General features: G+C 43.3%; 1 protein-coding gene across 1 annotated transcript in view; it reads right to left on the bottom strand.

Annotated features, from left to right (window-relative positions):
* Positions 1–12,239, bottom strand: part of LOC114434642 (contactin-associated protein-like 4) — a 92,109-nt gene that overhangs the window by 41,043 nt on the left and 38,827 nt on the right. The window contains exons 4-5 of the mRNA XM_028403968.1: positions 7,885–8,032; positions 7,118–7,324 (exon numbers count right to left, since the gene is read on the bottom strand). Of these exons, the coding sequence (XP_028259769.1) occupies positions 7,118–7,324; positions 7,885–8,032 (355 nt within the window). The remainder of the gene's footprint in view (positions 1–7,117; positions 7,325–7,884; positions 8,033–12,239) is intronic.

Here is a 12,239-nt window from a genome sequence, read left to right as displayed (position 1 = left end):
AGTCTGTGTTACACTGCAATAGCTGCTGATTTATCTGGGCTGAATGGACTAATATTGAATGTTCATGTCTTTGAGCCGAGGGGTCTGCAGTGACTGCTGTTCCAGACAGCTCCCCCAGGCAATATCACCTCATCATATCCTGTCTGCGCTTCCATTTGGGCTCTTTGCTGGCTCTAACTCTCTTTATGAAAGATGACAATGACAGGTCTTATCAGAAGGCATACTGTTATAATTATTCTCAGGACTTTTAGTGTCACATGGTGCCCATTTGAAATTCAGCGTTGCAGCAGAAGTAATGTACTTCCTTTAAAACCAATTCTCAGCTTTAGTCACAGTGAGGAAATTGAGTTTATTACCATAAGAAGCACAGAGATGTTCCTGCTAATAATGTCAGCTGTATCTCCCTCTCTCCCTCTGTCCCTCTACTATTTAAGGCAATCTTTAAAAAAAATGTGAATGATACAATGAATGCAAAAGAAGCAGCTAGCATAGGGTGACATGTGTAGTATCCACAAATATCAAGACTTGGAACACCACTCCAGCAGTAGTGGGCATCTTACCTGACTTATTAATTGTGTGTGCCATCAGAGGTCACAAGGAAGACAGCAGGTGTTGACACCTCATCAGATTTATGTCTCTTGGTTGGAACCACAGACTGTATCTAACAATGAACAGACTGTCCATGATGTCACCCACAGGAGTGTGAAGAGCTGTTCTGAGTCCCTGTGGGAGGCTCTGACCATCACCATGAGGGCAGCATTATTGTCCACCTAAACTCCCATTAATTCCAAAAGCAGGCAAAGATGTGGAGGTCACAACAGCTTTGGTGGATGTTTCACTAATAATGTATGATTAACTTGCCAAGTTCTTAACACTGCTATTACTATGCGTTGTAAGTCATTTCATGCCACTTTAGTTCGCACTAATTTGCAATGAAACAGTATCATGGCAACAGAAAGACAGGACAAACCCTGATCTTTACCTCATCCACTACTTGGTGAAAACACATGTTTACCACCACTGAAAATTAAACTTAACTATGTGAAAACAAAACCCAATCAGCAAGTAAAAACAAAACAAAAAGTCCACAGCATTATACAACCACCACCACCCCTTATCTTTTAATGAGTATCCAATACATCACCACTGTTGTTTTTTTAGCCAGAAATGGTGTGGAATAATAGTTTAAAATGCGAGTTAATGTTGCAAAACAACATCAAAGTAATACACAGACACCTTAAAATGCACAGTTACCACAGTTAGAAAGTTATTTAACACCATGGCATTACACCGGGCAGCCAGTGGTGGCACCTGCCTGTCACTCAAAGCTGCCCTATGCCCTTAGTTATGCACAGATTCAAATCTTATTTTAATTAAATTAAGTGAAATGTAGAAGAACTTGTCATGAAAACTCTTATTAATAAAGTGTTTTTGTAGCAGGCTGTAAAAATGTTTATTTCTGTATAGCCCCTTGAGGTCATAAAGGGAACAGCATTTTCAACACCTTCTTAAAGGTAGGGTAGGAGATTTTGAAAACCAGATTTGGAAAGTAAACCCACGCCCCTTTCTCTCAGAGCTCACCCTGAAGCCACGCCTCCCAATCACATGGACGCGCATCACCTGAAGACGAGCTGCGGTCTGTGACTTCGGCCATCATGCACGTACCTCTCTGGTGCGCGCAGAGCAGGAAGAGAGTGACAACCAGCCAATACTCCGCGCAGGGTCCGCCCGGAGGATTGGCTGATGTTTTTAGTGTTTTATAGCTTCCACAGATGATTCATATTCTTCGTTTTAATGAGAAACTGCCGAACTAATTGGTTTCTATTGGATTGTAAAGAGAAGTTACACTAATTTAACAAAAAGTGCATCAGAAGGAAATCTCCTACCCGACCTTTAAGGGCTTCATTTCTCAGGCCTGACTCAGAGATGTAGTGCATCATCCACATGCACACAGTCCATGTTATGAGACTGGCCCTTCTCTGCCTTAACCTTGTATTACCTCTTTACATTAGAGTCAGTTTCTCACTTTCCTGCTTAAACTGTATACATTTCCAATATTAGCTTACGCAGCTCTTATTGTAAAATTCACACACTGTGTTGTTACGGCACAGGACTCAGCAGCAAACAACCTATTATACAGCAGTGGGGGGTGCAGCACAGTAAGAGTGTCATAACAATCCTCCACATTTTCAGGCCGCTCTGAAACTCTTATGAGGCTGTTTACAACAGAAGCTCCCAGAGCGTCCCCGCAAATCACCGCAGACAAAGTGGAAGAGAACAAGCAAGTGCAACAGTAATCACAGCAGTCCATAGTCTCCTGTTTCCTCTGCCAACTGGCACATGTATCCCAGAGAGATTCAGCAGCAATCTGGCTTTTGTCGCTGAGCAAACGCCTGATTGTGCTGATGTTTCGTTACTGTAAAAATCGGAAATATCTTCGATTCCATCAAAACAAAGCTGGCAATCGCAGTACAGTGAGACATACAGAGAAAGCAAAGTCTAACACTTAACACGCAGCTCGCCCTGCACGCTCCTCTGATGCCATCCTAATTTAGCACCATTTGTCCAGGAGGCACCGGAGCAGGACACACAGTGAGTTTACCGCTGTGTCTTACAGCTTCCTGGTGACACTTCAGAATTGTACTGAATTATGAAGCAGCGAGCTACATTATAGCAACTTGACATTTTGATAAATGTAAAGCACAGAGGAAATGAGATGGTTTTGGATAGAGGACATAAATCTTAATGAGCCAGTCAATTTATTCCAACCGCTCGTACAGCCACAGGCAGAAAGAATCCAGCGGTCTGCCTGCATCTGTCTGTCTGCATCTGTCTGTCTGCATCTGTCTGTCTGCCTGTCTGTCTGTCTGCTTGGTCCCTGTGTATCCGCCTGTCTGTCTTCATTCTGACATTACTTTATGCTAATGTGATGATCATATCCACTCTGGCTGAGCTTGTTGTGTTTGTGTGTTTATTAGCTGTAACATAATGCTCGGTGTTAGTCATCATCAGCCATCTTTATCTCCTCGCCAGGTTGTTTTTCTCATAATGTGACATGCATCAGTGTTAAAGAGAAGACCAGGACTGACAGGATCAGGCTGCCAAATGGGAGAGATTAGTCTGTGAATCCCTCACACTCTCCTATGGAGACAATACATCTCAGCCTTCAGGTGTTATCTTGGCTCCAATAGCCTCTGTCTTCTTTTCTTTCTTCCTCTCCTTCTACTCTCCTCTCAGTTGTGGACTCTGTCCTCTCCTCTCGTAGCTGTGGACTCTCTCCTCTCCTCTCTCCTCTCATAGCTGTGGAGACTCTCCTCTCCTCTCCTCTCCTCTCCTCTCCTCTCCTCTCTCCTCTCTCCTCTCCTCTCCTCTCCTCTCCTCTCCTCTCCTCTCCTCTCCTCTCCTCTCCTCTCCTCTCCTCTCCTCTCCAGCATGCAGTGGCTCATGGTGGATGATCCAAGCTATTGATCTAAATTACACTGTCTGCAGACTGCAAACTCTGGGGAGAGCCAAAGGAAGGGAGGGATTGAGTTTGTGAAAAAGGGAGAAAGTAAAAAAACAAAGAATGCAGGTGGAAAAAAAACAAGTTTAATCAGGCAAAACTGGGGTAATGTATGTGAACCGCAGTGATAAGAACTAAATGACTGAGAGGAAAACAGAAGGTTAAAAGGGAATGAAGCCTGCTGCGCCAGCGCTGTGACGAGAGGAGATTTATTTCCAGTATTAGCCATATCACTGGATTATCATGGCTCAGTCTAATCTCTGCCCTGTCACGGCAACAGGGCAGAGTTTATTATGTGTGTTTATTATGCTTCACGGCTATCCATGAGTTCTTTGAGCACTTTGTTGACTCTCAGCCCAAGACATGTGACAGGCGTCACTCAGGGAGCCGATATCAGACTGGTGACTTTTGCAGATGACACGTCTGCGGCGCTGACAGACAGCACACGATACCACCAGGGAAATAATACACTTCCACCTCCATCCCAGGAGGACAATATTCTCTGTTTATTATAAGCATGTAGACAGGGAGCGGTGGAGGAAGGTGTGCAGCACAACAATTCAGCATTTTAAAAATAGTTGATGTCTGTTTGAAAGATGCCTTCAAAAAATACTTGACTCTAGGTATTATGTTCATGCACACAACATCAATGACCTTTCATGTAGCTGAACAACTGGATCACCCACACATACAAGCAAGTGCAAAGTGGCTTTCACTCCACAGAGTGTGCAGCATACACAGCCTCAGGCCAACACTGGAATGTAAACCTTTCCACATTTTAGGCAGATAGGTCAGAAGTTTGGGGAATTTTCTGCTCTCTGCTAAATCGAATAAACGTATTTGATGCATTTATCTAACCTGCTCTATCTTTGAGGCTTGACCCACATAGCTTCATCTAACACACCAGGACCAGTCAACTTTCTCAACACTTATCCTAAGAATAGGCACCATTTGACCATTTTACTTTAAAAAGGAACTGATTACAACTAAACCATAGTGTTCATATGTTAGATCAATGTTTTACTCATAAGGGCTGCCTGCAAGGTTTCAGATTTCAACCCTGGTTCTAATGTATCTGAGCAGGCCCCTAAAGGGTGTCCCTTTTTGTAGTGATTACACACTGTAGATCAGTGGGTCCCTCCTAGGAGAGAGCGAGTCCCCCCCAGTCGTATCTTTGGAAGGCTGAGGCTCCCCTAGCACACAACAAAGACACCAATAGTGTCTAATCCTTACTAGCAAAAAGACCCCTCAAAAACAGTAAACATGTCCAGGGTTTATACCCCCTGACACCATGAATTGTTCTGTTTTCACCTGCTAATTTTCACAGCAAATACAGACTTGTCTGATCATCTTTCTTAGATGCTATCTAATTATCAAATGCCTCACTGTTTATCACTGCAGCAGGTATTCAATAATTTAACATTTGAGATTAACATTAATGATTACCTATTAGCAACATAAGTATCGATTTTATTCTCCCTAAAGTAGTGTTATAATGGTGAGAATGGCCTTGGAACCAGACCGAGCCTTGGTTTACTGTGGGGCGAGACAAATGTGTCAAGATTATGCTCAAGGTTCAACGACGCTCAGTGTCGAATGTGAAGTGGGTCAAACAAAAATAAGCCCATTATCAAAACAGACACAAGCTACATAAGCTCTGAACTAGTTCACATTTCACTTCAACATCTCGAATGTGAAAATCGACACAGTCTCAGAAAGTGTAAATTAACAGGAAAACTTTCATCCCTAACTGATGGGAAGGCAGCCTGGTACTCCGGCAGCCAGATGGCATGGTTGATGAGAGGTTTGCCATATGGTGATAATACGATGGCCTGGCAGAGCGACAGCACCTCAGGTTTAACCTTGTTGATGCCAAAACACACACACACAAACACAGACACACAGTGCACTCGTCTGAGCAGGCAGAGGCCATGAATCTTGCTATCCCACTGTGCTTCACATCCGTAACACATGTTGCTACCATCTATCATAGATTAAAAGAGATAGAATCTGAGAGAGGATGCCAAGCTGTGAGAAAACCCGCGAGAACAAGAGGGACGAACTAGATCGACACTGAGAAAAACAACAACAACCACAACCACCACAAGCCAAAAGTAAACATGTTTTTTTCATCAAATGATTCTTTTTCTCCTTCGTAGTCAAATTAGCATCATTTAATTAACCTGTAACTTCAAGGCTGTGATGAAAAAATCATCCAATTCCCAAATTTCTCCAAAATCTGATTAGTTCTGTTTGAAACATTGCTCGAGACATATGGATACACAAATAAACAGGGTAGTAAGCTAAGTGGCATTTGTAGAAAGATGCAGAAATCTCCTGAGTTCCCTCAAAATGAGATCTGTGCTATCGAACTAAATCACATCTGACAAACGTGCAGATGGATGGAGACTGACTTCAAGCTCGCTCCACTTCATTATGGGGACAAAATGTGCAAGATATTAAATTCCACATATAGAGACGGGATGGTGGGAGCTCTGGAGTGGGTGCATAATTAGGCTGTATGGTTTGGGTGTTTAGCTGACATTTACACAGAGCTCTGAACAATAAGTGAGCAGGTAGACGGAGCTGCCGAGTCACTCACAAGAACTCCTAAAATAATTTGATTTACATATGCAAAAGTCTCAGCCACCCTGCAGCACAGGTCTTCAATCCCTGTCCCCAGGAGGTCGACTACTGCTGCTTTCTGCCCTGACAATTAAAAAAAAAATACTCACACACGTTGGAGAGGTGTTTAAAATAATCTCTAATTACATCCAGGAAGAAGAAGCAGAACTAAATGTAAAAAAATAAATGATGACTGTTTATACTAATATCATCAGACGTCATGAACAAACACGCTGTTTGGCAGTCTGAATCAAGCTCAACAAAAATCAGATGGATCTGGTTTGATATTTATCTCAGTTCTGATGGAGGAGATTTCACACACATATTGATGGAGTTAGAAAAGGAGTCATCGTGCTTGTGCAAGATTGTCTGTATGTTGCACTGTGTGAAGACATAAAGAGGGAGAATGAAATATAAATGAACACAACCCTCTTTGCAGCCACTAGAGACACATTACCACAGTGTGTTACACTACAGTGTATTTACTTATCTTTAATGCGAGCTATTAACCCTAACTGAGCATCACTGACAGCACATATGTGTGTGATGTGTTATTTGCATGGTGCAGTGTTACTCTGATTGAACAGAACATTCCTTCACTTCTGCAGCGTAGCCAAGATGGCAGCCATCTTTCTCTCTTTTTGATGGTCATGTGAACACTGTCCAGGAGTTACCACTCTGAATCATAGACGGTAGCTGTAGATGAAGTGTCCATGGCGTCACTCATAGGTTGCTACTTGGTGTGAATGCACTTAACATAGAAAGCGTGTCTTATGGATGACAGTATTGATGGAGCACTGACCAGGCTTAGCCCTACCCCTCACCCAGTGCCAGCTGTTTTAGTTCTAGTTTTCGATGAATAATGGAGGGGAGAAACCTGAAAACCCCTCCCTGTGTTCTAGAGTACTTTTGCTTTACTGAAAATGATGATCAAAATTCAGACATCACTGCTGTGTGCTCAGTGTGGAAGATAGGGTCACAGCGTCCTACCCTGTTGGTGGTAAAGCAGCAGCTTTCCCTTCTCTAACACCAGAGTGAGGCTGTGATCTCTCTGCCCCTCCGCATGAAGCAGCGTGCCAGAGTTCTTCAGGGTTTTAAACTTCAGAGAGATGATCTCTTTGGTCGTCCAGCTCGGTCTTACGCTCAGTCTATAGACCAGGCGGCTGCTGCTGCCATCAAAGCTCGCCACATCAGAAGCTACGGAGCAAAAAAACAGGCGGAAAGAAGAAAAGTTTTATTCCACAATTCACATTATACACAGTGAGTGAAAGTAAAGAGACCATCGCATTGTGTTTATTTCTCCCCGTGTTTAGAGAGTAACATTAGCTAACCGGCAGTGACAGCTTTGACGATGACTACCAAGCTGAAAGTGATACAAGGGAGGTCACATGTTCTGACTCTGGATGCAGAGAGGAATTTTTAGAGTCAACAAGCAGAGAAAGATTCTTCACTTTGTCTTTTAAGTGGCATGTGGTTCACTGGCTGACCGTGCTACGAAACATCTGTCGTGACCACCGTGTAAGCGGACACCATGATTCGACTCACTATGTGGTATTATAAGACTGGGTGTACAGGTCATTCAACTTAATCAGCTGTTAGCATTTAGCAGCAAGGTGTAGCAGTAAGGAAACAGTAGTAGACCTGTGTCACCATTGTTTCCACTCAGACATGTAAACAAGTAAAAAGCTTCATTGATGATGTGTGATATTGACCTTCTGAACCACAAGCAAAAACCCCCATACGAGTTAATGACTTACTATATCGGCAGCCGTATATTTCCAGTCTGAGTCCAATCCTCCCAGTGGGGTTCCAGTCCAGTGGGATCAAGCGAAGATAGCGAGCTATTACTGGCTGCTCCAGTTTGTACTGGACCACAGTGTCAGCATTACTGTTACCTGGAAAAGCCTGAAGCAGCAGAACTACAGGTTAGTTTACTTCACTGCCGGTTGATACAGGAAGAGGACGATCACTGCAACAACTGCAAACATGTACGACAACCACACATTCACATGTGTCACCTGTAAATGCTCGGTCAGGTACACCTGAGTGTCATATTGTAGTGTCTCAGTAGCTTTAGTGTCCAATGTGCAGGATAATGAAACATCCTGTAGTCCATTGACCGGAAGGGGGCAGGATTAGAACGTTCATCCAGACGACTAGATTTCCACATGAAACCATTTCTTTTGTTTCCTTTTTAAAGTGAGCTGTGGCCCGTGACCCCGTATGAGAGGACAGAATATGGATGGACCACTGGTTGCCACCCAGAGTCTAATGCTCATCACCTGGTTAATCCAAATGCGGGCAAAGCGGTGGACTGTGAGCTCAAGTAGTATATGAGTATGTTGACAGCACTAAAAGTGCCCCTGTTAACCTGTCACCCTGATATAATGTTATTTTTAAGTTATAAGGTTGATTTTAAATATTTAACATGGAGGTCTATGGGGATTGGCATAATTTTAAAGCCAGCCCTCAAGTGGCCACTTAAGGAACTGCAGTTCTGCAACATTTACCGGTCACCATAAGAGCGTTAGTGCTGATAGCTACATCACATTATTGACCTTTGACTTTCTAATATAAAATAAGAGACATTTCTTCAACATTGAATGAACAGCCAACATATTTTCTTACTGTTATAGCCCCCTTCCAGTAGGGGGAGCTGTAGTCTCTTCGGCATGCCTTCTAGTATTTCAGACATCCACACTAAAATATACTTTGATGCATTGATCATTATGTCTCATAATGTCCTCTTTTAAGTCCTCTAAAGTTTTACGGCCCTTCTCAAGGATACAGTCCTTGAAACGTCTGAGATAAATGTACAATATTCAGGCAAAGCCATAATTTCAGCCTAAAGATCTTCAACTTGAAGAGGGGCTGCCTCAGTTAGGAGAAAAAGTCATTTACATTAGTATGAGGAGCAAATACAAGCTGCAGTTCACACGTGCATGTCTTCTGCTTGTGTCTGTCCTCCTTACTCATGAGTGTGTGACACCACCTGTGCGTGTGCTAAAGTGATGTGGCTATTTGAGGGAAATTGGCTTCCCTGCCACTGCGTAATTGTGATCTCAGTGCCATCGTCGGTGCTTTGAAGGGCTGAGCCGGCTGGGCAGCGGAGCGTTGAGCTCAACAAATGGCTATGTTTCCTGCTGAGGAGGCTGAGGAGAGACGCATCTCATTTACTAGGCCAAGTCTCTTTGAAATATGAGTAGCCTCAGTCAAGCCTTCAGTCAAGGCGAGGAGAGAGAGAGAGAGAGACGGACGAAGAAGAGGCGGCGAAGACGTGAGAGAGGATCACAGGGAAACAGAATCTGAACCCAGTCGAAGCATAAATAAAACAGAAATGTATAAACACACTGAATATAAAGTCATAAAGATGCCTGATAACCATAAACACACATACACTGCCTTGAGAATCTGCAGTAAAATAATGTGTTTGTCCCGTTAGAATGAGTACAAGAACAGCGAGATCAATGAAAAGCAACATGGACTGTGTCCGTGGTATCCTAATAATAAACTGTAGCTGTGGAAGGCTTTAAGATGTGAGTGTGTGCATGTGTCTGTGCATCCTGTAAACATTGCATTAAAGGTAGGGTAGGAGATTTTGAAAACTCAGTGAGAGTCAGCCAGATTTGGAAAGTAAACACACGCCCCTTTCTCTCGGAGATCACCCCGAAACCACGCCCCCAACCACGCCCCCTATAAAACACTAAAAACATCAGCCAATCCTACGAGGCGTACCTACGCGGAGTATTGGCTGGTTGTCACTCTCTTCCTGCTCTGCGTGCACCAGAGAGGTACGTGCATGATGCCTGAAGTCACAGACTGGTTGGGAGGCGTGGCTTTGGGGTGAGCTCCGAGAGAAAGGGGCGTGTATTTACTTTCAAAATCTGGCTGACTCTCACTGAGCTTTCAAATTCTCCTACCCTACCTTTAACATCGCCATTTCCAGGCAACAAATCATTTTTAGATAGAGGGGGATTATGTGGCAGTGGTGACAAAGACAATGGAGGAGAAGTTTGTTGTAGATGGATGAAGTTTCCTTTTTAATCCACTGGAAGTCCTGAACACTACACTACCAAGATTGGCCACTTGAGGCTGGCTCCAAAAGTGAGACAATATCCATAAACCTCTGTGTTAATTATCCACCTGTAATGACCATTTCTCTTTTTATAACAAGAGGGAGGCCATTTTTATACAGGTCACTTATTTAAATCGCATTAATGCCTAAAGTTCTGCTTAATCATTTGTGTCACCTGAAGTGACAGATGCTGCCACAGGTTCAATCTTATTTAGGTTCGCCGGGGACGGAGCGAGCCCTTTCCATGACTTCTTGACGGAGGCTGCGCTTCAGATTCAGCTGTCAGATTCTTGGTGTTGGAAAAGTACATTGAAAGTGGCTGTCAAGGCAGACAGCAATTTCCTTTGCAATATCAGAGAAGTGCCGGAATATCTCCTTAATCACAGTGGCTGCAAAAAAACAAAGATCTTCAGAGATCTTTTGTATCTTCTCCTGCATTAAAAAGAGGCCTTTTTCCATTCAGTTCAACATTTACTAAACAGCATGTCGCTTTCAAGAGGCGGCAGCTTCTGTTAGAGTGGCAGCTCTCTTACAGGTTTATCCATGGTGATGACATTGTTTTATTATTGATATATGGATATTTGTTTCTCCATCCTCTCAGATGTCCGACACGTGTAACACCTATAGGCCCGGCATTAGTCTTCTTCTTGGTAAGTTCATGTTAGCAAGACATTTGCAACAATTTCATTCTATAATCGAATGTGCAGCCTATAAAGTCAGACAATTACTGACTGTAGCTGTGCTTGAATATATATTATTATATCACTCTTTGAAGAATAAAGAAGCGTAAAACCCAGCATAAATTATTTGGCAAAAAACATACTTAAGTATGTAATTTTCCAGGCATGCAGTGCAAAGGGAGGAAGATCTAAGCAGTCAGTGAGAAGCTGTGACTGACACAGCTGTAAAATCTACACCTTCACAGTGACACTAAGCTGGCCTGACTAATAAATGCAGCTTAAAAACACTCTGGAAGCTGATCTGGATTCATCACCTTTCATACTGGGTGTCAAATCAACAAGTTTTTAAGCTGCAAGAAGTTATGCTCTCTTTTTAGTGATGACTTGCAGGGCTTTGGAGAGTCTGTCTCCTTCACTGCGACACGACCGTATCCAAAAGTTGCTCTTCAGGCAGATACTGTAACGAGAAGGCTGCACTTTCATCCACAGAGGAGGGAGGAGATGCCCGACTGCTTCTGAATCACATCCAATGTTGTTCAGTCAAGTGAAGCCTGCATGGCTTCCTGTCAGTCTGACATCAGTACTTTGGTGATCAGTCATTCTGCAGACTTTTTTTTTTCTTAGAGTTTTAAAATGCTGGAAAACATCATTTCAGCAGGAGCAGGAGAATGAAAGAAGAGAAGGAGGGGAAAGAAAGACAAGGAGGGAGGAAGGGGAAGAATGAAGGAAGATGAAGACAATGAAGACAAAGTGGAGGAGAGGGAGAAAGAAAAGAAAGAAAAAGGAAGAGGAAGAGGAAGAGGAACCCAGTAGATGAAGAGAAACAGGTGGAATGAAGACAGAAGAATGAAAATGAAGGAAGAGAAGTAAAAGAGAGAAAAGCAAGAATGAAAGAGAAAAGAAAGAAGATGTAAAGTTAGTGAAAGTATAAAGAAGAGAGGAAAGAGCAAGAAAGAAGGAGAAGTGCATAAAGGGGAAGAGGCGCAAAGCAGGAGAAGGAGAGAGGCGAGCTCAAGAAAAAGAAGAGACAGAAAGGAAACTGGAAGAGGAAATAAGAAGGAAGAAGAGGGTAGGAGAAAGAAGGAGGAATGAGGAGGAAGTGAAGGAAGAAAAGGCAGAAGGAACAGAAACAGTAAGGAAGAGTAGGAAGAAAAAGATAAAGTAAGAATGAAGGAGAAGGATGAGGGGAACACGTGCAGACGTCACACGTGCCTCTCTGCCTGCATCCTCACTGATTCCTCACATTTACATTTCAGGTGCAGCGCTGACACTCCCACCGGCTCACACTGACGGAGCTCTAAGTGAACCTTAGTCAGCGACTCGGTGACGGACACCTTCGCCGCAGCACGGAGCACGA

The sequence above is a fragment of the Parambassis ranga genome, chromosome 4, assembly GCF_900634625.1.
Source record: "Parambassis ranga chromosome 4, fParRan2.1, whole genome shotgun sequence".
NCBI classification, from domain to species: domain Eukaryota; kingdom Metazoa; phylum Chordata; class Actinopteri; family Ambassidae; genus Parambassis; species Parambassis ranga.
This window is presented reverse-complemented; position numbering and strand designations above follow the sequence as displayed.